We start from the raw sequence: 23250 nt of genomic DNA on the forward strand, positions 1-23250 counted from the left end.
TTGTCTCTATTAAGGGGTGCCTTGAGTTTATAAAGAGTTGCTATAATTGGACCCTAACACCGGTTGTGGCTTTTGAGCACTAACACAGTATTTACTAACTACAAACAAGTACCACACACTAACCCAAGAATGAGTTTAAATCCTGATACCAATCCCTGCACCACGACTTAGGTCAGTTTTCACATTCAACTAAGATGGTATAATATACATGGTATACATGAAACTCTGTTGAATTGACAGGACTTACCAATTTCTTAAAGAAAAAGCAGCAACCACTATAAGAAAACAAGAGGCTTCTTGTCCTTGCAGCAGCAGAACATAGACAAGTGCCCTCATCCCCCAGCCTCCCAGCACTTTAAAAAAAAACCCCAAAACCATAACTGCACTCGTTGGCAGTAGCAGCAGCTGTGTGGGCTCTAGAGCCACATGGTAGAGCCCCGCCTGTACAGCCCTTGCTCCCCAATCTGCCCCGCCTCTGCCCCATCCCCAATGGCTGCCTTGCCCAGCCCCAGCATCCCAGCAACTGAAAAAAGCCCCGCACTCACCAGCTGCAGCAGCAGGGATCAGGGCCTCTGGGCACTTGTGGCAGAGTCCCCCTACAGATAATGGGGATTCCCCCACCCCAGCACCCAAATGGCAGCTGTCACCCCCAATAGACTTACCAGATTGAGACAGCTCTCAGCTGCCTGTTTATTCTATGGGCGAATCTCCGAATTGGCCAAATCTTTTCAGAATCTTTTCCGAATTGATTCGGATTCTTCAAATTGATTCACTTGGTCTCCCAATTCAATTCGGATTTGGAGATTCAGTTCCCAGATCAGGCCAAATCGCCTCCGAAGCAAATCACCTACCGAAGCTTCGCACAGCCTAACAGGCAGCATGGTGTAGCTCTATGCCACTATTCTTTTGTACTAGATAAGACCCCTGCAGTCTAGATTCAGCCCATGAAGCATATGTCTAGGTAAGGTTGATTCTGTGGGGCAAGGGGATGTAAAGGAATGTTGTTTAAACAATGAATCACAAAATGTATAGATGTTTTTGTATCTCTGTCTAGAATGTCACAAAAAAGAGAACTAGCTTTATTATTATTATTATTATTATTATTACTGTGTTTTTACATTAATTAAAACTCACCAACTGGTCTGCTCTTGCTTCCAAGTCATTAGCAAATGACAAAAGATCCACTTTGGTAATGCTTTTATTGATCTGACGAGACGAACAAAAAAGCAGTTGAATAAGAGTGTTTCCCAATCTTGAACTCAAAACATCTTAAGTTGAAGCCATACTTCAGTATTTATGCAGTAGTTGTACAACAATTTTAAAGTAATTATAAATGTGGTAGTAAAGGGATTTAAAATGTTGCTTGTATAACTTAGAAAAAGTGCCCCAAAACAATAAATATGTAAATAGTCTTTACTCTCTGTGTCTATTAACACAAATATGCAGCATGGTATTTTGTTCCCAAGGTACACCTGTTTCCAAGTCTCAGGTCATCATAAATCTTACCTCTGTTAAATATGCTGCAAAGTTGATTCCATCAACTCCAGAAGAGCTAAAGTTCAGAAGGTTCTGCCTCCCAGGTGCATCCAGTAGAATGATGCCACTGAGATTAATATTAATATGTTCGATTTTAAGTGATACTTCTTCTGTATACTAACGGGGAGGGAAAAAAGCAGATGCAATAAGTTCTCACTGAGTTTACATTCCTCTTATTATAAGACACTCCCTCCATATGAAAACAGCTACTCTTTTGGACTTAGGACTCATCACTTAAGGCACTACACAAGAAGTCAGTGATCATGATCAGATACTACTCTTGGTTACAAAGATGTAAACCCATCTGAATTTGGACATAGTGGCTAGGGACAGACATTACATATAAACTAGTTTAAATGATAAGAAATTGGTTTAAACCTGGAACAGAACAGATATTCAGTGCACATAGCCCAATTTGAAAATGGCTGAAACCGGTTTGAGATGAACCTGGTTGAATGTAGTTATCAGACTTAACTGATTTGGGTTAAACTGGTTTATGCAATGTCTGTCCCAGACACCTTCCTGGCTTAAGTTAAATCAGAGTCCCCCAGCATCCCGGCATGCTCTCTGGCTGGGTGGAGCTCTCTGTTCCAGAGAGCTGGTCTGGCCCCTCCCCTCTGCTGCCTGGCTGCAGCTCCGGCAGAGACTGCAAGTACGGTGGGGAGCTGCACTGCTGTCTGTGCCTTGAGTGGTGCTGACAGAAACATGACCAGGGCGAGAGTGAGGAGACTCAAATTCTGTTCCAAACTCTGCCACTAGGTTGCTGTGATACCCAGGGGCAGGTTAATTCACATTGGTCTCCCTGCTCAGCTTTTGTCTGTCTTTTCTTTTTTGGATTGCATTCTTTTTTATATAGGTACAATGCTCAGAATAGCAGGACACTGATTGCAGCTGGATCTATTGTAAAAGAAATTCAAACCGCTAATTTCCCCAAATGCCATTTAATTCATCTTGACCAAAGCTAAACAAATTGCTGAAGAATTTTAAATGCCACCCTCCACAAATAATTTCTCCTAACTCATGACTAGAAAACCCTAAAAGAACTCAAAAGTCCTGTTCAAGACCAAGTGAAGAAGTACGATGACAATTGCAAAATGCCCTCCCACTCCAACAAAAGTTCTCTCTCACAGATGGAAGTCTGAAACACTTACCATGCTAATATTTAGAAATTCATTTATATTGAAGAGACTTTCTAGATGAAGTGAGGTATAAATTCCTTTGTTTTCTTTGCAATCACTATGGAAATAGATTAAACATAAGTAAGTTTGAAAATCAGGTTTACTGATACACTGATCAAGTGTAGAAAATACCATGGACCATCATTTTTAAATGATTAACAAAGTAGACCGATTAAGCCAGTCTTGTTTTTTAACAAGTTCTAGCCTTATGTTTTGGAGTTTCAGAATTTAGGAAGGAGAGAAGAGACAAAATTAGTAGCTTTTAATAAAGGCAGCTGGTGTTGTTCCACAACATTAGATTGAAGAGTGCCTCTAATAACTGGTCTGCTTGTAAGACATTCACTTTTGTTAGTGATTCAATATCAAATTGGAAAATGATCTTATATGGCTTACAGGATTTTTTTAGTGTTGGAAATCTGAAATGTGGAAGACAACAGGGACCACAGAAAACAATGCATACAAAAATACTATAAATCATGGCAGAGAGGTTTTATACCTGTAAACTTTTTCAAAGGTCAAGTTAATATCTGGATTCTTTAGCAAGATGCCGGAAAGATAGTTTTTCCAATGTTGATTCAGTAAGTAGGGAGTATCGAAGACCTAGAACCCAAAATGTAGTTACTATTATCATCGGATCATAGGAAAGTAGGTCTGGAAGGGACATCACAAGGTCATCTAGTCCTGCTGAAGGCAGGATCATTCCTGACTAAACCATCCCAGACAAGCATCTGTTTAATCTGCTCTTGAAAATTTCTAGGGATAGAGAGTCCACAGTTTCTCTAGGTAGTTTGTTCCAATCCTTGACCAACCTCATAGTCTGAATGTTTTTCCTACTCTCCCAGGAATTTTTAGTGCTGTATTTTTCAGTTCCAGCGTGCATTAGTTTTTAAACAAGTTTTCAATACATGTGCATGGGCACACAATCACCCCCATAAACACACACAGGCTCATACAGACTTTATGAGCTGCTGCTAAGAAGGTGGAACGAACAGTCAGCAATGTCTCTGATGTGGGAACTGCAAATCTGAACTCCACGTGTTACCAGAAGCTACTGTGTTAGAAAGACATTTCTCCCCAAAAGTCAACAAGCAGAAAGTATTCATAGTGCACTGCTGTATTCTAAATTTAAAAAAATAGGTGAATAAGTATCAGATCCCATACTGTCTCATATGATGCGTCTCCCCTTTTAAAGCTATTAAAAGTTACATTTATCTACCCAACACTTGCAGGGTGTTTTTTGTTATTTGTTTTAGTATGTTGGATGTGTCTGACTTCACCTTGAATAAAGTCTTGTCTTCAAATGGTTCACAAACGAGTTTTTCTACATTTCCGCCTGTAACAAAAGTGACTACAACTACAATCATCAGCACCCAGGAGAAAATGAAACTGAATCCAACGCCACTGAAAAAGAAAGGAGTCTAGTGAGTTTTTAAAAGTATGTGCATGAAGAAGATAAGCCAAAAAAATTAAGTGTAGCAATTATCAAAACCATTAGATGACTATCAGATGAATAAATTTGTTCTTTCATTTTTGCCCCCCCAAAAACTGTTGTCACATGACTAATTGGTGACATAGTACATTATAAGCATACACCTTCCAGATGTCACTTCTCCCAAGAGTTTTGAGCTCAAGTGTAGAAAATACCATGGACCAGCATTACATGTGCATCAGGAAATGCAACCTTTTCTCAACACAAAAAGCAAGCATACAGGCATTCAAGTAGTTTACAGTGGAAAAGAGATTGCGATTCTGCCACAAACTGTTAGCTCTTTCAAGGAGTGATGACCTATCAGGGCACTCCGTGATGCAGCCCCTTACCCAATGCCACTGATCAGCTGGACAGAGGAGCTGTGTTCCAGCTGTTCTACCAGCAGCCGCAGTTCTTCTGGCCAGTGAAGCAGTCCCCTGCCCAGTGTTCTGGCTGGTAGGACGGGGCCTCCCAACAGCGCTGCCACAGCTATTAAAACTGGACCTTGCCTTTGAGGAGTCTGAGTATCCCTCCAGTCAAGGTGCTGGAACACCTATACTCCCATCTCAATCTATTTTCCTACCACTATGAACCTCCCAGAAATTCTTAGCACTGGAACTGAATGTTTGTCTATGCAAGATCAGCCATTATGGTCATTTGAAGGGCAGTGCAAATACCTAGGTTTACTGGGAACAATGTCTGAGAGACCCAAGCTTGGCCTCTCGCCCAGGTTGTCAGTGGAACATATTGCCCAGGTCAAATTAAAACTATTCTTTTTTTTAAATTCAGACTGCCAATGTTCTCCAGAGCAGTCTGGACAGAATTCAGACTGAATCATGCTCTGTACTCCTCAGCAAAAAAAGGATGGATTAAGCCAGACACGGATATTTCTAAGGATCATCCTCGACTCCAAAAACTTCATGCACCACACACAACCTAAAGACAGAAATGAATCAGATGCCTCTAGTCTTCTGATGCAGCTATTGTAATCCTTCCTTCAGGGTTCAAATCATATTTAACTATATTTTATATAAAACCTCTCTGCACTCTAATTAGCTCAACATAATTCACAATTTTACAGTTTCTAATTTGGTTTTAAGTGGATATTTGTTAGCTGTAGTATTTTCATTAGTTCAGTAAATTAACATAATTTATCTTCTCTTGTGATCTCGTAGAAAGAAGTTACTGAATAACAACTCTAACTTGATTCAGTTTTAAGAGCACACCAGGGCTTGAACTTGCTTTCACCAAGATAATTTCCAAACATTTAACAGATATTTTCAGTTTAACATTTTTTTGTTCACAGTATTCCAATGTATTTATTTCTTTATAGATAATAAAACCATGCCTTTTCAAATTATACTTCCTATAATACTGCGCTCATACTCCATGAGATATTTGTATATTTCACTTGTTTGTTAAAAGTAAAATATACTCACGCCATGAGAAAATTCCCTCCAGTATTTGAAACACAGCCTCTGGTTGTTGGAGAAGCATGCCTGTCGTAACCACAGGTGCCACATAGTAACCCCAGATAATAAAAGACCAGGATAAGGATCACCATGCAGCAGAGAATTAGACAAACCAGCCACCTAATGAATCAAATTAAGGGATTAAAATTAAGGGATTAAAATGTAAAACACACAACGCTCCAAAATAAATGTTACAGACTAGAGAAGAAATATCAAATAGAAAGGAGAAAAATATTATGCACTGATGACTAATAGTCCAAAAGAGGCAGAATCTTAGTAAGTTATTAACAGCAATATGCAAAAGGCAACTGAAAAATATGTAAATGTGATTCCAACTTTGTTATAAAACTTCCATTGTTCTTGCTGTAGGGATTGCTTCTTGTCTTAACACCAGGTTTCATAATTTTCTTTTAAGTAATATTGGAGTTCTGGTGTAGCCATGATGGCCCAGGACATATGTGAGAGGCAAGAAGGTGACCTGAGGATAAGCGTACTGCATTAGAAAGCTTTTCGAGGTCTAATCTCAAGCATGCAGCGGGGCCAATAACAGATATCACCCTTACTTCTCACAATTTTCTTTTGAAATTCCTGTAGTTATAACCTATGGGCATTCATACATATACCTTTTAAATTCACAATGTGCTGGAGATCCAGCAGGTTGGATCACACTCGATAAACTGAGTCTACTCCACACGTGAGCTGATGCGCGCTGAGCTGTGTTGCATGTGGTTGTATAAGCAGCGAAATCTGCGGCAGCGTGCAGAAAAAGGAGGTGGTGCACGTTTGAACGAATACACCTCCAATGTGTTTTAGTTCAAAAGCGCACTACCACCATTTTCTCAGAGCTGACATGCATTTCACCACTTATACAACTGCATGCACTGCAGCACCAGGTGCTTTTAAAAGCGCTGGGTACAAATGCCCCATGTTGTAAGTACCCGTGTTGGCACTCCTCAATGGACTGCTGCTGTTACAAAGATATATAATTAAAGGGATATAATCAAAGGGATAGAGAACCTTCTTTGTAGGAACTGTTGTTTCATTCTTACTCATAACAGAAATCAAACAACAGCTTAAACATGTAGAATTTACCACACTTTCAAAAAATGATCCAGGTCCCTCTCTGTCCTTCCCTTAACCCCAATTATTTTCTCCCTTCACTTGCTTTCTTTTGTTTTCTCCTTTTACCTAATTCTCTCTCCTCTTCCCTTTTGTTACTGTTACTCCATAGTGGGTGTGTCTACACATGCTATTAGCATGGTACAATAAATTCTGGCGCATACTGGCGCTGTAATTTACTGCTCCTGGGCACCATGTTTACATGACCGCAGCATGTTGAGCTGGGTTGAAGCTGCCCCAGCTGGTAGAGGGCCTGGCTCAGTGTGCTGCGAAGCAGCTGGCTGGGGCACAAGGGTGCTCCAGTGCATGGCTAGCCAACAGACAGCCCCACACTGAAGCAACCTTGTGTCCCAGCCAGCCCTGTCAGCATCTACACATGCATTGCTATGCATTAAAAAACTCTGCCGTAGGATAGTACTTGTATTAATAAGTACCAACGTGCAGCAGAGTTAGTTTCCTGCAGCTTAACAGGGTCTCATGTGTAGACATTGAGACTTTACGGCAGAACTAATTAGGCAGATACACAGTAAATGTCTCATGTAGATGTGCCTCATAGGTAATACACAAGAAGAAAATCAAGTGGAATACTGCAAAGGATAAATGCAGGGCTGGCCATCCGCTCTACATGCAGTCTGCAAAGACTTGACATGAAGCCTGAGCCCCTTGGCCACAGTTCCCCCCTATTGCTCCTGCTGCTACAGGGGCTGAGGTCCCTGAGTTCCCCCCACTCCTCTCTGGCTTCTGCTTCCTACTCCATGCTTAGGGGACAGGTAGCACAGTGAGAAGGGACCTGCCTGCACTATGTACACAGCAGGGAACAGGCCCCAGCTGCCTGTTTGGCAGGTGAGGGAGAGAGATCAGGCTGTCCCCACAGCTGCAGGAAGCTAGGGTGCCTGTACTAAGGTAGAAGTTGACACTCTAAAATGAGAAGATCAAAAACTTAATATGCTGATATCTTTCTAGAATTCTGAAAATAAAATGTATCCATGAAGCTATGGGTGATACCATGTCCTGGAGAACAATACATTTTAGAGGTGCACTGATATATTGGTCCAATAAAGGATTAGAACCAATATAAAGAAAATTGACTGTATCAGAAATCCACCTGATGTGGCCGATAATTTGGCTGATAAATGCTTGTGCATGTGTGCAGCTGTAGCACATGTAGGCGGCAAGGAGCACAGTCCAGCAGCATGAAGTGTTGTGTGCTGCTGGTAAGTCTGTTGTGGTGGAAGGAGAGGGGGAAGGGAAGGGAAGGGAAGGGATGTGGGGGGCAGATCAATGTCCCCTGTGGTGAGGGAGCAAGTGGGGATGGGGCAGGTACAGGATGGAGCCACGGCTCGCCCAGGGGGTGCAGCTCTCACTGCTGCACACACCCCAGGAGAACATGGAGGAGGGGGGTGCCCCTGGATCTGTGTGGGGCAGGGTGGGATGCCGGTGTGGGCTGGGGTGGCGCCGGGCTGTTCCTGGCGCATGGGGGATTTTTTGTATTACCAAAAAAAATAAAAAGTCCACAACTGACCAAAAAGAAAATTGTGGAATTATCACAATACTTAGAAACCATGACTCCACTTTTGTTACATCCCTTTCCACCAGACTATATCTGATTAGCCTGAAAAGACTATAAACTCGTTCAAGTAGGTACTGTCCCTTCCTCTATATTTGTACCACATTTAAACACAAATATTTTACATTTTCCTCTACCACTGGACTAAATAAAAATTAACAACATCTAAGCTATAGGTTCTAGGATTCACAACTGCTCAGTGATTATGGTTTAATGTCTTGGTCAAAATACATATTTCAAAATATTCAGAATAGTATATCCTCCCACCTCATTATCTAAATACTTCATACCTACCTATAGAAATCATACTGTTCCACTACTGGGAAATAATCTTGAACATATGCCTCACTCTGAGAAAGATACATTGTGAAATCAGCTATAATTTTCTCAACAGGAAGTGATTTAGTGAAGCTAGTGATATTTGAGCCAACAGATTCCAATACATTTTGGATATCTGAAAAAGTAAGCACAGGGATATTACCCTTAGAAATCCATAAAAGAAACATTATATTCCACACACACAAATTTATTCAGCCACATTGTATATAAAATAAGAAAGCCATGGAAAAAAAGCATGAAACAGAAACAGGCAAGCCACAAGGACTATTTAGCTTTCAATGTAAGACAATGACATTAAGGCACACACACTGTAATTTAGCTTAATGATGAAGGATGTTGAAGTCAAGCCAGAGTTTTCTCTTTCTGTTCTTTCATTATAACATGTATTTTATCCATCTAGCTTTTTATCCCTCTAGCTTAAATCTTGTATTTTCCATAATACAGTAAATAGTATTACTGAGGAAGGGAATTGAGTACTTGATTTATGAACAAGGAGTAGAAGTTTAAAAGTTGTCTTTTAAACTATCTTTTGGAGCATACAACATATCTTGGGAAAGAAATTAAATAGTCTGTGTGTTCACTCCTTACTTAGGAAGAATATATAATACTTAAATGTAATATTTTTGAAAACATACTTTAAATAAATATCTTTCCAATTAATTAGTAACATTCTGTAGCAGGATCTAATTTTTTGTAATTTTTGGATGAGCCTGCTATTTTGAGGGTGTAGTTTTAACAGCTGTATTTAACTATTCAGAGATTCTGAAATATTCCATACCCTTATTGTACTACATATTTATAAAGGGTATAATTTTTCTTCATTCATATTATTCTTCAAGATTTTCTTCAATATCTTATTTAATCAGGATACTTTCACTCAGATACATACATCAATCTTTTGGTTTTGTCTCTTCTCATCATACTAGTCAGACCATTTTACAATTTGAGACTGGTAAATTCAGATACCAAGTTGCTTAGTTGTCTGCTCTTAGATGTTACACGGTACTCTCTAACAATATTAAGAACTCAACTGCTCAAAAAACTGGGAGGGGAGGCATTTTTCACCCTCATTTTTAATTTGGTTTGTACCTGTTACTCAACCAACTGTAAGACAGAGTAGGTTGGTAAATGATGAAAGCCTTTTGGTTTTTATGAACATCAGCAGCTACAGTACGCAAGTAATTTTGCATTTAAATTCTTCAATGAAAAACATGAAGTTTACAGTTTTAGAAAACTTTGACTCATTTTAGGCTAATTCACACAATACGATGTGTTCGTATACATAGTTGTTTTGCCAGACTTACAAGGAATAGCTGCTTATATTGGTAGAACAGGTCCAAAAAGCAAGAATAAAAATTAACACATATTAGCATACATACTCACACACTATATTCACTATGCTGTACGCTTTAATGATTACTAATCTGTTAGTTGATTTAACCATTTGTAATGGTTGGATTTTGGGGTACTTCAGTGTAAAATGACATTGTATTAGTTAAAGTATTGTTAGAAGATGGCTTTTGGGGTACTTCAGTATAAGATGAACTAGTATTAAAGTATTGTTAGAAGAGGTTTCCCCCCCGCCCCGATGAGATTTGATAGTATAACATACATTAGCATAAAAATGAGTTGGTAAAAAGATAACTGTCTATGTTCACATAAGAATCACTGTCAGCATTACAACAAAATAAAGATAGGGCTATCAAGAGACCACAAACTCCCAGATTCCAAGACTAGTCTCAGTAGAGAGAGTCAAGCATGTGTACACACAGGGCACGGCAGATGTTCCCAGAACCTTACTTTAAGCCACATGATTGCAGATCAGGTTACAACTGGAGCACACATTTGCCAGTGCAAGGAGCCACGCCAAGAATGTGATCTAAGTAAGTGGGGGGGAAGGGAGGAGGGGTGAAGGACAGGTGGGACAGGCGGGAGGGCTGGTGGGAGGCTGTCTATAAGTCAGGGTGGGAGTTGGGGTGGAGAGCTAAAAAGAACCCAGTCAGGATGGGAGGTAGGAAAAGCACAGCTCCAAGGCTAGATTGAGTGGCTGTGCTTTAATCAGACCTGGGGCTGTGTTCCTAATGTTTACAGATGTTCAGTAAGATTGGGTAAGGGTTAACCTGATCTTTGTAGTGCAACTTTGCCCAATTTAAACTTGCTGAACATATGTACTGTTTGGCATTTAGATCAACCTACCTAGGGTTGGGTCGATCTAAGCTTAAGATGTGCATATACCAAAAAATACACGCAGTACCCTACACCGCATTCTTAGACTTAATTATGAGCCATTGATAGGACACATACTGATTTATTAAGATTTTGTGTGGAATAATGGAACTGCCCGAGATTGTGTTTTTTAGACTAAAAACACCAACAACTTTCTGTTTCAGGGGTGCTCAACCTCTGGCCCATGGTACCATGTCATCTGGCCTGCAGAGCTCCCCACAGGCCCATAACTTTGGCAGTGGGGAGTTGTGGCTCTGTTCCCCTGAGATGAATTCTCCAGACCCATGGAGAATACTGGGCTCTGGTCACTGGTTCTGGCACCCAATCCTGGCATGCAGGGCTGGGCAAGGACAGCACCAGGGCCCTATCCCAGCATATGGGAGGGGGATAGGGACGGAGTGATGCTGGGTCCCCAGGATCCAGTCCTGTGCATGTAGTGGGCAGTGCTGAGTCCCGGCTGGATCTGGCCCACAGACAGTTCTGCACCACTCATCTGGCCCATGGGTCAAAAAGGTTGAGCACCACTGTTCTAGTTTTATACTGTTGTCAGAGATAAGACCATACCCAATAACAAGAATACAAGAAAAGCCCCCAAGAATGGCAAGATTGTACTACGAAGTAGTAATATGAGATAGAAAACATTGTTTAAACAATAAAAAGTTAATTCCCATCAGCCTCACCTGATAAGATATTCCTGGTCTGGTTCATCACTAAATCTGGTGTATCATTAAATGCTGTATAACCCTAAAATAAAAACAGAGAGTTAAATATTCTCAAAGCCAAATTTAAAAAAGGACTAATACCATACATATCATAGCTTACCTGGTATGGCATGCAAATTTGAATGTCACAGTTTACAAGAGTAAAATAAAATTAACAAGGGTCTAGGTGGCTTACTCTCCTTGATTAGACCTTCACTTCTGTAAATAAATATATATGTACACAGACAATTTTTTTTAAAGACATATTTCTTTAATAGTTAGACAACTATGACTCAGGAGTTCTTTCTATCCAACACGGGTCTCAAGTTTAGAAACCTAACAACATGCAAGTGTTCTGAACACCAGTAGAGTATCCCCTCCTCAGTGCAACTCTATCCTAACCAAACTCAAAAATGTCAAGTTCAGAAAAGTTTTGGAGACAAAAAAAAAATTAAAAATTCCATGGATTTTATAGAGTGCCCTTCTACCTCAATGCACTCCTAATGAGAATATGTAACTTTTGAAGCTAAGCTCCTTTTGGCTCAGACTAAGCCATTTATTTTCAGGTGAAAACAATGGTATTTTATGGGTTAGTGGTCAACTTTTTAGCTTGGTGAGCCAGACTGGCAGTGCCTGGTACGTGCACAGGCCAGATCCAGGTACAGCAGGCACCATCTGGATGCGTTGGGGGCGGGGGCGGCAGGGGGCAGGCCAGCCACAAAGCAGCCCCAGGGGAAAGGAGCGTGACTCAGCCCCATGAAGAAGGAAGGGGACATGGCCTGGTCCTGTAGGAGGTGGGGGAGGTGGTAAAAGAAGGTGTGGCCAGGTCCCAACCCAGCCCCACAGGGGGGACATGACTCTGCTCCACAGGGGTTGGGGGGGGGGGGCATGGTTGGGCCCCAACCTGGCCCAGCAGAAGGCATTACCAGGCTTCAACCCACCCTGTGGGGAGGGAAGGGGGCATGGCCTGACCCTGGTCCAGAAGTGGGAGGGTGTGGCCCAGCCGTGCAGGGGAAGGGTTTTCAGCCCCACCCTCCTGGCCCCAGTCAGCTGCATGGGAATTGGTAGGGAGTGGGTGGCCATATTAATGGCTACTGCTCCCCCGCTGCCAAATTGCCTGACCTGTGGGGAGCTCCATGAGCCAGATGCGATAGCTCCATCTGGCTTGTGGGCTGGACGTTGAACACCCCTCTTAAATGTCACTTAACTATTACCAATACAGCAGATTTCATCCCAGATATGCACATGAGATTTATTTAATTAAATATTTCATGATGGTAAAAAGGAATATAATTCAGAAGAAAAAACTGCATTTTTTATATAATCTGAAAACATACAGAATGCTGGCAGATTAAGGTTTGTGTCTCTTGCTCTCTTAGACCACCATGCTAATTTTGGAGTCATACTCTCTGCAGATGTAAAGCATTGTTTAATTATTAAATATTTAATCTTATGGAGCTGTGAACAATACTGGGATGATCAGAAGAGAAACCTACTATGAGACCAGAGATGAGGGGAAGAAAACTTCCACCCAAGTAAACAAAGCACAAATATTATATGGAAGCAGCACCCTCCTTCCCCCCCACTTTTTTTTTTTTTTTTTTTTTAACTAGGAATAAAATTTATGATCCTTTCAAGAAACATACCTTTTGAACCAAACTAGAGAGGTCTATTTTAAGGACATCATTGACTTTGGCAAGCTGCAAATTCACACTTGGCAACTAGAAAATAGAAAGCACTTTTGAATTAAATCGGCACATCAAATAGATAGTACCTTACTAAATATTTCAAAGGGGATGTAAAAACAAACTGAAAAGAACATGCATAGCACAATATTGTTAGTTAACTCCTTAAAATCCTTGTTGGCTAAAAGCAAAGCTTATCCTCAGCAAGTTTTTGGAAGATTATAATGCTGCCCAAAGCGGTACTTTAACCTAGCTGTTTGACGTGGATCTTACTTTCTTCTGCATTCAAAACGAAAATAGTCATTGAAATTGCATAGAAACATAGAAGCAGAATAGATTATTTTATTATACAAGTGACTCCACAGACCGAGCCATTAAATCACACAGAAGAACTGCTGAGCTAATCCAATGCAACTGCCCTGTGAAAGACTGAAAAAATATTCACTTACCCCACTATAGTTGGCATTGATATTCAGCTGATGTAATGAATTTCTGATCATGTTGCAAGTTGAAGCAACTTGAGGTGCAGAACAGGCAGAATCATTAAGTGTATTGCTCAGGTGTGCTTTTACATCTGTCAGGTTAGCATGGAGTCTTTCAGTGCCTTCCTGCAAAACCTCCACAGACACGCTCACATTTTCCAATGCCTCCTTTGTTTCTCTGATTGCTACGATATCAAGTTGAAAAAAAAACAACAGTTTTTGCTTAAAAGCCAATCTAATTATTCAACCAGTTGTACACACTTAGTTGAAAAAACAATTCTAGCATGGAAAATAAATTACATATTTTGCTACAATAAACCAAACACAGTCCAGTTACTATTACTAAAATTTCACCCACTTTCCAAATGTACCCCTTTTTATACTCCTTCCTTGGTTGCCTTCCCTCAATTATGTTTCCATGTAGAACTATATGAGACATCTGTTTCATTTTCATGTACCAGCACAAGTGTGTTAGTTCATTAGCAGTTAAATCCAGGCTCTATCATTTTTCAAAACACTATTATCTGTATCTCTCATTAATTTGATCACAAGTTACCAAGTTGCACATTTCAAGTGAAACAGCCAGACCCTAATGCGAGTTTCAAGGTATTTCTGCCTTTAGATTTCACCCCAGTCGTGTAAAACATAGAAGCATCGATCAGGAGAGTAAAAGACAGCAAACACATACAACTAGAAACGCACGAGAAAGTATACAAATAATGAACCACACTTCACATTACACACGATTTTTGTCAAGTCTTTTACCTTTGATAGCCCTTTCCACTTTCACTTCAAGCCAATAGAGAAATAAAGCAAGAAAGGTGAATGATGATGGGTGATGAGAAAGAATTCTAGTGATGTATGCAAACAATTTCACATGCATGGGCAGAGTAAAAGAAATAAAAGTATCTGAAGATCATTGATAATTTTTACTTTTCTGAATAGCCACTTCAGATTCCTGAAATAGCTTCTTTGGCTTGCCCATTATCAAGATGATTTAAAGAAGCTATTTTTTTTGCATAAAACAAGGACTAAGGAAATCATCATTATGATGGGCAAGCCAAAGAACCAAGTGCATTCCCTCTAAGCTGTGTGGCGTGCGTGGCCATGCAGGCACGCTCATGCCAGGAGCAACCACATGGCCACGCATGGCACAACCTTAGAGGGAATGCTGTGTGTTACCAAGTTCACACACACAGTCAAGAAATTCTAGTTGCTGGCACCTTCACAGTAATATTAACTTGATGGTGCTGGCCCATGTATACACTAAAACGCAACAAGCTGCCCTCAGATGATTTAATGAATAGCAGAGTCTATCCTACCTGAGAATCAGATATATTACTTAAATCACAGTTCACCAAAAAAAATTAAAATGTTTGCTGTCATTCATTTTATATAAAAGAACCATTTGTCTGGAAATAGACATGCTATACTACAAAATAGGAAATTCACTCCAAAGGCTAACTGAACATGCGCAAAATGAACCACCAACCTGTTGGTATAACGCAACCACAGATTTACTGAGAGTACTACTGTATCATGCCTCTGCAAACTTATTATTGCTACAACCTCAAGTCACTGGTGCTGCAGGAAGTGGTGAGGATGGGAAACTTAAACAGCCAAAACACAGTATTCAAACACTTGTAATTACCAAAAGATCTACCATCCCTTATCCTGACAAAATTTGCAAAAAGCAAGATGGAGACAGCAAGACAGAGAGATACATACACTAAAGGAAGAAGCTTGCAGAATGACAAATGAGCTCCTGTCCGTGGAATAACATTTTGTTGTAGTAGCAGCAGTAGAAGAATTAGTAAAGGAGCTATGCCTTTATCCCTATCAAAATCCATGCATAAAGGTCTCATTTCACTTGATCATTATCAGTGCATACAAATGAACACTCTTGTGTTGTGAAACAGGGGGAAGATGTCTCTCTTTGTAAGAAAATATAAATAATAAATACATAAATAAAAAGCATTATGTATTATGTACATTTACCTCCTGCCATTGCTAGAGCTGCATCTAGTGCAGGGCGGACTTCTTTCCCCAATTGCTCCTGGACTCTAAAGCCAAGCAATGGCCCAACATCTGGAAAAAAAAAAAAAAGAAAAGAAAAATAAAGAAAAATAAAGAAACCCACTGCATGCCAGTTTAATACAACCACCCATCTCTACAGATTACTACTATTTATTAATTCTTGGTTTCAAAAAGTGAGTGGACTGAAGCAACACATTCATCAATAAAGCAGAAATGTTTCAGGGGTGTAGGTTGTAGCCATGTTGTATAAAATCCACTGTCTTTTATTAGACCAACTCAAATAGTTGGAAAAATTCTTCTCAGCAAGCTTTCAGACACAACCTCAGCCTGGAGAAGGGTGTTTGTGCCTAAAAGCTTGCTAAGAAGAAGTTTTTCCAACCATTTGAATTGGTCTAATAAAAGATACCAGATTTATCCAAAGAGCCATGTCTAGCTAAAGCAGAAATGAACACTTAAATGTTCGTGGCACGTGAATTTTGTCCCACAGGGCCACATAAAAAAGGCCAGCATTTGTAGATGGATTTTGTGAAACAAATCCTTCCACTGTCACCTACTTTTAGTAGTTTGAGAAACCAGGAAATGGATTCTCCGAAACTGAAAATCACTGATACCTTTTACTTTCCTGAATAGCTGAAAGATTGGCGATAGCAAAAAAAGCAGTAGTCTTTGTAAGTCTCTGGCTCTTCACTGTTTTCAGGTTACAGAAAGTTCTTTGGGCAGGGCTTTTGGTTTTGAGAATGTCACGGGAAGGGCAATTATGGCAGGAAAGTGTCCAGTACTGTTAACATTGTCAATGTTGGCTATGAATTTATTGAAGGGGAAAGCTTTTCAGTATTTCCTAAAGACAGTCAGGCCCCCTGGATTCAGCTTCCAGAAAATTTGGATGATTCCATGACTCAAACACTGGTCCCCTTTTGTCACATACTTCATTCTGGCTTTGCAACTTTTCCCCAGAAAAGCAAAATTCTCAGTTTGCAGATGGATGGAGATGTGGTTTCTAAGATAGCCAACCTATTGACAGCTTCAAAAATAATGACCAAGGTCTTAAGCAGACAGAGAAGGTAGATAAGGTAGATATATTCTTTTTTGGCCATTCAGAGAACCTGGAAGCCACAAACTAGTTTTAGAAATGCAGAGGGCAATCTCCCTACAAGCTTGCCAATGATCCTCTCCCCCTGAGACAAGAGCATTTGATGCCCATTTAGACTGATTTAAACAAAGTGATATTAACATTTGTTTGGCATATGCACTAACATATATTAAACTTCTATTTTAGAGAAGGCATGCTGCCTTTAACACATGCTTAATTGGCCAAATTAATGCCTAATTTAGCACATGATAAATCTCTGAGCTCCAAGATGCCACAATTAGACTGGTCTATACCCCAGCCTGCTCTCTTCAAATTGGCTTGGGTATTTCTACATTACAGTAGTGTAGACATCCCCTTAAACTTGTTAGCATTTCTGACCTATCATATAGCAATACACCCTTTATGCCAGCCTAGATTAGGTCTATATGTAGCTAGCTTCCTTTCAATTGTTACTTTAAAAATGGAATAAGAACCCTTGCCAAAGTTTCTAAGTTTTGTTTAGCTTCTTAATTAAAAGCTTCAGAAATATCACTAAAGCTATAACTGTGCCTGAGGGGAAAAAGCAGTAATTGCTTTTCAAGTTTCATGACCTATGTTCTTTAAGTGCTAGTTGCATAATGACCTCCCCTCAACAATGCTCTCTGGTCAGAGGAAGAAACACATAAAGGAGTTTTACAAACATTAGGACATAAGCTTATATCTCAACATTCATGTGTGGTGGGCAATATTACAGTGGCAAGAAATCAAGGATGGAGAACAACTGACTTCATAGAATCAGGAGGTCATCTAGTCCAACCCACTGCTCAAAGCAGGACTGTCCCCAACTAGATCATCTCAGCCAAGGCTTTGTCTAGCTGGGTTTTAAAAGCCTTCAAGGGTGGAGATTCCACAATCTCTCAGGGTAGCCTGTACCAGTGCTTTATTGCCCTCCTAGTGAGAAAGTTTTTCTAATATTTAACCTAAACTTCCCTTGCAACTTGCAACCTGAGATCACTGCTCCTTATTCTTCATCTGCCACCCATCAGGTAGGTGAAGGCTGCTATTAAATCCCCTCTCAGTCTTCTCGTCTCCAAACTAAATAAGCCTGTTTACCTCAGCCTGCCCCAGCCCCCTAACCATTTTTGACATCCTGTGCTGGACTCTCTCCAATTTGTGCACATCCTTTGTGTAGTGGAGACCCAAAACTGGACACAGTACTCCAGGTGTGGCCTCACCACTACTGAATAGAGGGGAAGAATCGCTGCCTTTTATCTGCTGACAGTGCTCCTACTAATGCAGCCCACTATGCCCCTGGACTTCTTTGCAACAAGAGCACAATCTGTTGGCTCATATTTAGTCTACTGTCCACTGTAACGCCCAGGTCCTTTTCTGCAGAGCTGTTGCTTAGCCAATGAGGCCCCAGCCTGTACCAGTGCATGGGACTGGTCCATCCTAAGTGCAGGAAGTTGCATTTGTCCTTATTGAACATCATGAGATTTCTTTTGGACCAATTCTCCAATTTGTCTAGGTCTCTCTGAATCTGTCCCACCCTCCAGCATATCTACTAGTCCCCCCACCCTGGTGCCATCTGCAAACTTTCTGAGGGGGAACTCCATCCCATCTTCGAAGTTGATGAAAATATCGAACAAAACTGGCCCCAGGACCGACCCCTGGGGCACTCCACTCGATACCGGCTGCCAACTAGACATCAAGCCATTGATTACTACCCTTTGGGCAGGACAATCTTGCCAGTTTTCCACTTACCTTCCACTCTGTTCATCTAACCCATACATCCTTGGTTTGCTTGCAAGAACGTTGTGGGAGACAGTATCAAAAGCTTTGCTAAAGTCAAGGTATATCATGTCCACTGCATCCACAGAGTCAGTCATCTCATCACAGAAGGCAATCAGATTGGTCAGGTTGGACTGTTTCTAATCACCTTCTCCTCCAAGTGCTTAGATATGGATTTCTTGAGGACCTGCTCCATTATTTTTCCAGAGACTGAGGTGAGACTGACTGGTCCATAGTTCCTTGGATCCTTTTTCTTCCCTATCTTAAAGATGGGAATTACATTTGGCCTCTTCCAATCATCTGAGACACATCCAGCTTTTCTAAGTAGTCCCTAACCTGTTCTTTTAGCACTATTAGCTGCTCACCTCCTCCCCAAAGTGGGCTGCCAAGTGCAGCAGTCAGGGAGCTGACCTCATCTGTGAAGACTGAGGTAAAAAAAAAGGCATCGAGTACTTCAGCAACCTAGTGTTGCCTCCCCCATTCAGTAAGGGATCCACACTTTCCCTGACCTTCCTCTTGTTGCTGATGTCCTTGTAGAAACCTTGTTATCCTTCACATGCCTTGCTAGCTCCAACTCCAGTTGTTCTTTAGCCTCCCTGATTTTATCCCTGTATGCCCAAGCAATATATTTATACTCCTCCCTAGTCATTGTCCAAATTTCCATTTCTCATAAGCTTCATTTTTGTGTTTTAGCTCACTGAAGAATTACTAGTCTTCCTGCACACTGGGATGGCTCGTTCCTGAGTCCTCAGTAAGGCTTCTTTAAGATACAGTACTTCAGTAAGCTCAAATAGCAACCCTGTGGCACAGACCCAGGACCATGCGGTTTTACACTCAGTTCTGTACTTTAAAAATTGAAAGAAATTGTTTCCTAAGACAGGACCGTCTATTCATTACTACTCAGTTTTAAAAGGCAAACATTACTTGCCTTTTTCTTAACATAAATACAATGTATTCATGTAGTTTACTTTTCTTAAAAAATAAAACGAATACACACTGTTCTAAACCAGGAGTCTAAAACAGGCGGACTGAATCTGGACCATGGAATCACTGGATCCGGCCTTCAGATGTGGGGCTTTGGTTGTGAGCACTCTTCCCATGCTGCCACAGAGACAAGTGATAGTGGTGGCCAGTTCCTAGCTCCCACCCACATGTGATCCATGATGGGTCATTCTGGCCCAGAGTGGCAAAAGGTTGCCATCCCCACTTCTAAACCAGTGATATTTTACATGAAGAAAATCTTATTTTTGTATTTAGTATGGTATGTAATAAATTTGACTGTGACTGTAATTTAAACCAATTTATTATTCTGCATTATAAGCTATTTATGAGCTTCTCACCAAACTTCCTATTCAGCTAATAAAAGTTTGAATAGAATTGCTTACTGTTAAGGTCTGAGAGTACTTTCTCCTTGGTAGTGTTGTATTGGCTCACCAAGTAGTCAATTTGCTAAGAATTAAAAAAAAGCCAAAAAGATGATTAATAGAGACACAGAAATCACTACACTCAAACAATACAAATATTTAACTGCAAAACTACCCAACACTGGAACTCTCTCTTCAGTACTTTCCAAATAAACGAAATAATTTAGATTCTTGCTCAGCACTATTGCACTTACTTAAGAGAAGCTTAAATTAGAAAATGTACTTAATTGGAACATCTCCTAGGGAACAAATTTAAACCCAATGATATTTAATAGTAGCAACCACTGCTTCATGGGAAACAGTAGCAACCACTGATTCTATGGCAATGAATGCCTATATGCCCATCTCATGCTGGTTCTACTCCTCTGGTCATCTAATACATAAAGGCCCTCCTTAACTGTGAGATATGCAGAAAGCCTGAAAATTGCTTCACTATTTCTTGCTTCTGTCAGTTGGACCCTTACCCAACTAGGCATCCTGCAGGTCCCTCTACAGCTTGCAGCTAGAAAGAAGCAGCTGTCCTAATTCTAGCACAGACTGTGTCCCTTATGACCAAACAGGTTTGTTCAGTAAAAAGTTGAGCTCTGCACCATTGCAGAGAGCAGTTTCAACAGAAAGCATTTCAGTAAATATCAGCTGCTTTGTGATAGCTAGAAAATGGTATTTAGAGGCTTGCTTTTGGGAATCGGCTTGTAGGTGAAGTAGCTACTGCATTAGAATAGCTAGGGGGATGTCAAGGTTATTTGAATTCTAAAAGCCTGTTTGTGACAACGTTTCGTTCAAGGCCCACTGTGTCTGAAGCCAGCAGACACACAGGCTGGAAAACTGAAGACATGTACCACCCTGTGCCATAACATGAGATTAGGTGGCATTAAGTCACAGCGCCAAACTGCAGAGGTGTTGGGATTTCCAGCTTTGGGGAACAGACCAAACTAGGAGGACTGCTAAATAACTAAATTAAGATGGGTGCATGTGATGGGTTTGCAAAACAAAGATATACGCTGATAGGCCACAATGTGGCTAGTATGATGACCACAGGAAGACCAATCAACCATGCCCAGAGATGAAGAGTCATCAGACGGGAGAAAATACAAAAGGAGGGATTTCAGAGCAGCAAAGGATCCCCAAGAGGGGAACTTGAGGCCACCATAGACAGAGTGCACACCACCAGCACGTCTTACCCACCCCACTAGGAAGTAGGGGGTGGGCCTCTGCCTCCGACCTCCAGGCTGCTGACATCTGACAGTCAATAATGAACCTCAGGGTCAAGCTTGCATACCGGTCAGACATACCTCCCCTCTAACAGTTCAAGGACTGGTAGATATAGAATTGTTTGCATTATTTTTATCTGCCATCACTGTGTATCAATAAAACTTGCCTATTATTGAATGGAGAGGTCATGGTCAGTCTGAGGGTTTGGGTCCACCCGGAACAAGGTATCTAGATCATAAATCAAGTGCCAACACTTTGGACTAAAGGCCCTCCAGTGAGCATCCCAACTAAGCAATTTTAAAGAAAAAGCCAATATTGTTTTTTCCTATGTTTAGTTAAATATAATGCATTGTGAAGCCTGTTCAATTTAAGATGAAGAAATGCTAAGTGTCTTACATTTCACAAGACTGGATTTAAATTTTTATTGTGATAATTAGTAGCTCAAAATATCTTTAAAAAATCCTATTTGGGTTGTATTCAGCATAAAATCAAATATAAGACAGGTAAAAGTAGACATGATTTAATAGCTGAAGTCAACAAACTCAGGGCTTAAAACTCTGTGCTTGATCAATTATTTTTTGTCCCTTAGCTATCAGTGATATTCTAGGTTTTAATCTGGAGAAGAAACCTATTTAAGCAAATTTAACAGGGCTAAACAGGCTAATTAATTCCTAAACAAAAATCCTAAGACAAAAGTAGATTTTATAAAAACTTGCAAAAAATACTAAAATACTAGATAATTTAAGAAAAGGATTGAGTCTATATAATGATGAGACTCTCAGAAGACAGACACAATATCGACAGAACTGAAGCATGGTTTTGATAGCGTAATACTAACAACATGCAAATCTTTTCCGACAAGAACTCTGAATACTTGACCTCTTCTACCAAATCCTTTAATATTATGCACTTAATGTTGACAGGAAATATTAAGTCAGACATCAGCTAAAACATCAGAGCTCTAACAACAAAGTCAGCTGGATTCTAGGTCATTGTAGACAAACAACAGTATTTTCCTGTTAATCTAAAGAATGTCTAGCTTCTGTCAGTGGCTGATGAGCATGTGATGAGGAGGTGCCTTATAAACCAAACCAATATATTAATATAAATAATCTAAATGCATACATAGAGTCTATTCTGGGAGAAAAGAACACCTAATAATCCTAGGTAAAAATTTGAAAGCATACTTCATAAACAGAATTTGAAAAGTTTCTGAAATTCCATAGACATTCAATTTCTAATAGTACTTTGCATTCTATTAAACAGTATTTTTAGTAGTGGTTATCATCTTTAACTATTTTATATCTATCAAAATAGATTAAGAGAACAGGAGATAGGTATATACTGGTATTTCCTATAATGACAACCTGGCTGCTCTGCTTAAAAAGATGCAAGGTTCCACACAGGGAAAAAACCTGTATTCTGGATACAATTAGATCACACAGCAGTATCACGTTCACTTTGGTGCCTTGGACAAGCTCTATACAGATCACACACCCATGAAAACCATTCTTTATATGATACATTACAAGACCATCACTTTTTTTTGCCACAGCAATCCCATAGGACTCTGTCACAATATTCTGCATGCCTGAACTACAAACAAAAGAGAATGTGCAATATGTCCAGATGTGGAGAGAATTAGGGAAGAGTTGGATAGATTTCCCTTAAAATATATATATGGTCTAGCCAAGGCTGCAATGTTGTAGATGTCTTGATCCCCTAGAAATCTCATGTTATTACCACAGAGGCCTCAGTCAGCAGAAAAGCAGTACACTAATCTGAGACTGGGAATATTGTGATCAGGACAGGAGGATCACTTCAGCTAGGCCTGAGACTATTTCCTGAACTGCGCCTGTCAACACCTTAACAATCACATAGAAAAGGGAAACTGATATGCTATTGCTTACAGGTAGCCAAAGCCAGTGTTATTTGACTATGTTA

General features: G+C 40.3%; 1 protein-coding gene across 16 annotated transcripts in view; it reads right to left on the minus strand.

Moving 5' to 3' along the window:
- PROM1 (prominin 1) overlaps nucleotides 1-23250 on the minus strand; it is a 121375-nt gene that overhangs the window by 28399 nt on the left and 69726 nt on the right. For all 16 annotated transcript variants that reach the window (XM_025211443.1, XM_025211442.1, XM_006029950.2 and 13 more), the window contains 12 exons: nucleotides 20056-20119; nucleotides 15772-15861; nucleotides 13741-13958; nucleotides 13253-13327; nucleotides 11586-11649; nucleotides 8635-8794; nucleotides 5622-5774; nucleotides 3992-4115; nucleotides 3211-3314; nucleotides 2688-2772; nucleotides 1507-1653; nucleotides 1135-1206 (listed from right to left, as the gene is read on the minus strand). In XM_025211443.1, coding sequence (XP_025067228.1) covers nucleotides 1135-1206; nucleotides 1507-1653; nucleotides 2688-2772; nucleotides 3211-3314; nucleotides 3992-4115; nucleotides 5622-5774; nucleotides 8635-8794; nucleotides 11586-11649; nucleotides 13253-13327; nucleotides 13741-13958; nucleotides 15772-15861; nucleotides 20056-20119 — 1356 coding nt within the window. The remainder of the gene's footprint in view (nucleotides 1-1134; nucleotides 1207-1506; nucleotides 1654-2687; nucleotides 2773-3210; nucleotides 3315-3991; nucleotides 4116-5621; nucleotides 5775-8634; nucleotides 8795-11585; nucleotides 11650-13252; nucleotides 13328-13740; nucleotides 13959-15771; nucleotides 15862-20055; nucleotides 20120-23250) is intronic.

Source organism: Alligator sinensis, unplaced genomic scaffold, assembly GCF_000455745.1.
Source record: "Alligator sinensis unplaced genomic scaffold, ASM45574v1 scaffold466_1, whole genome shotgun sequence".
In the NCBI taxonomy this organism is placed as follows: Eukaryota; Metazoa; Chordata; order Crocodylia; family Alligatoridae; genus Alligator; species Alligator sinensis.